General features: G+C 37.8%; 1 protein-coding gene across 1 annotated transcript; it reads right to left on the bottom strand.

Annotated features, from left to right (window-relative positions):
- Positions 1-814: 814 nt before the first annotated feature.
- Positions 815-1,838, bottom strand: LOC143690115 (olfactory receptor 2AP1). The gene has a single exon (XM_077168103.1). The coding sequence runs from the start codon at positions 1,742-1,744 to the stop codon at positions 815-817; it is 930 nt and encodes a 309-aa protein (XP_077024218.1). The 5' UTR covers positions 1,745-1,838.
- Positions 1,839-5,599: the final 3,761 nt, after the last annotated feature.

Genomic DNA, 5,599 nt, shown 5'->3' with positions numbered 1-5,599 from the left:
GATCTATTGCTTGTCTTATCTTTCTTCTGCCTCTTTTCTGCTCTCTAAATTTTGGGGGGATTCTTAGTGTTTAATATTTTATCCTCTTCTACACTTGCTTCTATGTGTAACCTTTTCTATTCTCACAATATCATTTATTTATTTTTAATGTTAGAGATAAAGCAAGGTTCTTTTTTAAAAATATAATTAAAAAAATTTTAAAACATAATACATACAAACATGAATATTCTTACCATATGATCATTTCATTCTTGGTATATAATTAATGACTCACAACGTCATCACATAGTTGTATGTTCATCACCATGATCATTTCTTAGAACATTTGCATCAATTCAGAAAAAGAAATAAAAAGACAACAGAAAAAGAAATAAAATGATAATAGAGAAAAAAAAGACTATACATACCATACCCCTTACCCTTGCTTTCATTTACCACTATTTCAAACTGAATTTATTTTAACATTTGTTCCCCCTATTATTTATTTTTATTCCATATGTTCTACTCTTCTGTTGATATAGTAGCAAAAAAGGAGCATCAGACATAAGGGCTTAACCTATTTTTATTTGTCAAAGCTTAGTTTAAATATCATCTTTTCAGAAAACATTTACAAATCCCTAACTAGGATTGAGTTGCTTCCTCATTACAAAAACCTTGTTTGTTTCTTTTTATTAACACTTAACAGATTGTAATTTGGTTGTTTTCAAGCCTCTCACTGAACTGGAGTTGGACTCTTTATTGGCTGCCTACTAACTGGCAGAGAGTCTGGCATATAGTAGGGACATATCCATTAAAGCCTATGTTCTGAAATTCTTTAAAGATTCACAAGTTTTTTGACTGTATCTTTGAAGGCTTGTTTTACCTGCTGGTTCCTTAGGGTATAAATGAAGGGGTTCAACATGGGGGCAACTGAGGTCACGAGTAGTGCTACTCCTTTATTGAATGCATCTCTTTCTTTTGTTGAGGGCTTGATATAAATGAAGAAGCAGCCTCCATAAGAAAGAGAGATGACAATCATGTGGGAAGAACAAGTAGAAAAGGCCTTTGTCCTTTGCTGGGCAGAGGGCAGCTTCAGAATAGTCCTGATGATGAATGTGTAGGAGAGAATCACCAGCACTAGGGTGACCACCAGGGTCACTGATGCTACAAGAAAGACAACCTTTTCTATGAGGCTGGTGTCTGAACATGAGAGTTCGCGGAGGGGCTCATAGTCACAGAAATAATGATTCAGTCTATTAGAGTCACAAAAGTCCTGCTGGCTCATTAGGGTGATTGGTGGTATAATAACCATTAACCCAGCCATCCAAGAACAGAGAACGAGCTGAGTGCAGACTCTGCTGTTCATTATGGTCATGTAATGCAAGGGTTTGCAGATGGCCACATAGCGATCATAGGACATGGAGGCCAGAAGATAAAACTCTGTTGACCCAAGGAATATGGCAAAGAAATACTGAGTGAAGCAGCCAGCAAAACTGATACTCTTGTTGCCTGTGATGATGCTGGTTAGGAGTCTGGGAATGAAGATGTTAGTGAAGGAAATTTCTAAGAAGGAGAAGTTCCGGAGAAAGAAGTACATGGGCGTGTGAAGGTGGGAGTCCAGCAAGGTGAGGATGAAGATAGTCAGATTTCCGACGATGCTGAGCAAATAGGTTAGGAAAAGAAAGGTGAAGACCACCCCCTGGAGTTCAGGGACATCTGTCAGGCCGAGTAGGATGAATTCGGTCCACATGGTTTTATTTTTCATTGCTGAGAAAATTTTGAGTATCAAGACGATAAAGAGACAGCAATCAAAGGCAAGAAAGGAAGAGGTGCTCTGAAATGGACAGATGAAATCTGAGGAGAACAAAAGTAGGTAGACCATGAATTTTCCCTCTGATTACGTCCCATTTGCTCTTGGTAGGAGAGTTCTTGTCATGGGACTATCTCCCAGTGCCGGCATTGAAACACATGTTTGTCACATAGATGATGTTTAAAAAGTTTGTGAAATGAGTTAATAAAGGAATGCCTCCATTAGCTGAAATATCCTTCTAGAATAATTTCTTTCTTCTGCATAAACTTTCCTTATTTTCCATCAAATACTAGTCATTGCCGTGCTTTTTGTCTGCCCAATTCTTTTCAGAACGCTGTTTTTCTGATTCTTCCTTTTTTCCTTTTCCTTTTTCATACAATTATAGCAATCTTTCATTTTTCTTCTGGTCTGGCTCCCTTTGTTCTCTTGATGCCAAAAAGTGCTAGCTCCTTGCCTCCATGTTTCTTTACTCATGTCAGTCCATTAGAATTCAAAGACCTGTGAATTAGGAATATGTCATTCTGCCATTTGAACTGTTCCATATGCTGCCTAAAGTTCAGTTAATATTAGATTACAGTTATCTGCATGTACTTACTCAAGGGCATTCAGACTCTTTAGATCTAAAATTTTGCTTTTCTGTAAGGAAAGGAAGATTCTGTGGCATCCCAAAGAAATTTCCGGAGCTTAATATTAAAGCAAAAGTTCTTAACCAGGGATCCATTAATTCCTAGAGGGGATTTACTATGTCTCTCAATCCACTAAGTCATGTGTAAAACATTTTGTGTATGTGGGTATGGGAATTTAGGTGGAAAACATACACAATTTTATTTCATTAAAAATATTAAGAACTTGTATTTTTAAATGTTCAAGACTTAGCCAGATTGTAGGGCTAATTAAGATCTGGATGTCTTTCCTTGCTTACAGGAAGGTTGTTTTGACCAGCTCCTCCTTTGAAAGAAATATAACCCTAGTAGAGATTCAAGAGAAGGGACATCCAGGAAATTGGTTATCATGATCTTTTGCAACTAAACAGATGGCCCCACTCTGTGAATCTTATGATCCATTTTGGAATACTTTGAGAGCATTTTAAATCTCTACTGATTTATGAGTCAAGGGTTAAAGAGTCAAAGTATCTGGTCATCCCTTTATTGATTTACTAAAAACTTTTCCTGTGTATTGTTTTTATAAACATTTACAAGGCAGCAGCTTTAAAATGTTTTTGACTATAATGCATTGTATATGCTTTGTCAGCAAACATGTATATATATCATTTAAGCAAGAGTTTTATAGAATTTGCTTTACTTACTATGTGTGATCCAACTTATAGTTTATATTTCATTCTATTTTGTTAAAATTTTTCAAATGGTAATTGCAATCTACTAAACTGATTTCATGACCCCCTTAGTGGGTTGCAGTCCACAGTTGGAAAACCAGTATTCTGAGGATCAGGAACTGTCACACAATGCCATGATGGGTTTGCCCCCCTGGTCACCAACCTGGAGTCTTCAGGAGTGGTTCAGTATTCACAACTGCATGTGTTTCAGGCATCACAACCACAGAGTAGTAAAATCAATGAAGAAATAAACAGGAACCCACATTCTCACTTGACAATCCAGATGGCCACAGTAGGATTATGATCCTAAATTTTCTTAGAAGAGAATCAAAAGTATAAGGTCACATGTAAAAGACAAAACTATATAAAATTTGTTGCATTTTCTGTTTTCTGTCACCAATTCCTATCCTACATTACACAGAGATACACAAACCTCCAGGGCTTCTCTTTGTAAGAAGTAGTTTTCTGCTGCCCCTGCCCTTTATCGGTTGAGTAGGGATTTGTCTATTTCTGTTCTTCCACTAAATCAGAGTTGAGATGAATCAGAGTTTTTGAACATCCTGAACTTTTAAAAGCAGAACCTATAAACAGGAGGCTAAGAGAAAGACTTTGAAGATCTTTCTGTTCTAGGAGACACGATGACCTCAAAAGTCAGGATATGAATTCCCCTTTCAGTCCCAGATCATGCTTTACCCAGAGTGGCACAGATTATATCTGCTCTCTTGAGAGCATGCACTGGGGAATCAGTTGCATAAAAAAGCAAAGATTGCCCTGGGATCCATCTTTGGAATGGACTAATGAGTGTCCTTTGTTAATGTTGGCAACAAACTTAAAAGATATGGCTGAGGGGTGGAGGTCCTGGAAAGATTACCTTGCAGAGGTGGTGAGGGAGAGGTAACCAGAGTGCATTAGCTTGCAAAGAAACAGCAGTGGAGTCATGGCATTTGTCTTCCCCAATGGGCATGACCTGACTGCCAAGAATACGAAGGCATCCACTTAGGTGGAACCATTTTCGGGGTATGAATGTCCTAAAATGCCACTTTAGAAAAATATTTTTATTGAGAAAAAGCCACATATGTACAGTCCAAACATATTATACAATCAATGGAAAAGCCACATTTTCGACATCACTAGCCTGGTAACGGTAAGTCTATTTATAGACTGTCTAAATAGCTAAAGCACTTTTTAAAATTAGATCACTCTTTTAAGTTTAATCAAAGATTTACATTATTATGGATATGTGAATATTGTTCATTGCAAACCTGAGTAGAGTGGTGTTTTAGTTTTCCAAGACTAGTATGACAGTGGGACTTATACATTTTAGAGGCTAGAGTCTGAAATCAAGATATCAGTCTGGCTATACTTTCTCCTGGGGTTTGTAGTGTTCTGGTAATGGTAGTCCTTTGTCACATGGCTATGTCACTGGTTTCTTCCAGTGTGTTTTTCTCTGACTTCTGGCTTGCAGGATCTTCTCTGTATAAGGTCTTGTAGTCAGTTAGGGACATGAATTCCAGAAAAACAGTTTCTCAAATGTATTCCATTCCTGTGGGTGTGAACCCATTGAAAGTAGGAACTTTTGATGAGGTTACTTCAATTAGGATTTGACCCAACTCTATCAGGAGGAGTCTTAATCCTATTACTGGAGTCCTTTATAAGCAGAATGAAATTCAGACAGAAAGAAAAGCCATGGGAAGCAAGAAGCTAAAGGTCAACAGAACACATAGAGAAGGGAGAGGCCAGGAGAGGCTGCTATGTGACAGAGGAACCAAGGACCAAGAATCACTGGCAACCAGCCCCAGAATGCAAGTCTTTGGAAAGAAAGCATCGTCTTGGTGATGCTTTGATATGAACTTCTCCTACCCTCAAAATTGTGAGCTAATAAATTCCCATTGCTTAAGCCAACACATTGCATGATAGTGTCTTGAGCAGCTGAGGAAACTAAAACAGGCCTCCAGTATTATGGATTAAGACCCCTCCTGATTCAGATGCCATACCTAAAAAGGATCTTTAAAATCCTATTTACAAATGAGTCCACATCCTGACTCATCTTAACATATTCACAGTTTTTACGAATGGGTTCATATCCACAGGGATGCAGATTAAGTTTAAAAATATGTCTTTTGTTGTGGTCCATGATTCAATTTACTGGAGTACCATGATCACCTTTCTTCATTTTCTCAGTATCACATTTATCCATTTGCATTATTTCTATGTTCATATGTGTAATTTTCAAAGTTCTGTTGTGTCTGCCAGTCACCTGTATTGATCTCTCTTTTTTCTAGATAGTTTACTCCAAGAACCTCCTGTGCATCTGCACCTGTTGTGCTGATTGTCTGTGGGTCTTCTGGATCACAGCTATTCTCAGCTTCCCCAGGTTGACTGTCCCTAGGTCATGTCTTCCTCTTTCTGGTTATTATCTGATTCTGCAGAAGCATACATTATAATAGTATCTTGAGAGAGATGTGTGGTTAATTTTC

The sequence above is a fragment of the Tamandua tetradactyla genome, chromosome 7 (assembly GCF_023851605.1).
Source record: "Tamandua tetradactyla isolate mTamTet1 chromosome 7, mTamTet1.pri, whole genome shotgun sequence".
NCBI classification, from domain to species: domain Eukaryota; kingdom Metazoa; phylum Chordata; class Mammalia; order Pilosa; family Myrmecophagidae; genus Tamandua; species Tamandua tetradactyla.
Note: the sequence above shows the minus strand (reverse complement) of the source record. Positions and strands in the feature narration are given on the sequence as shown.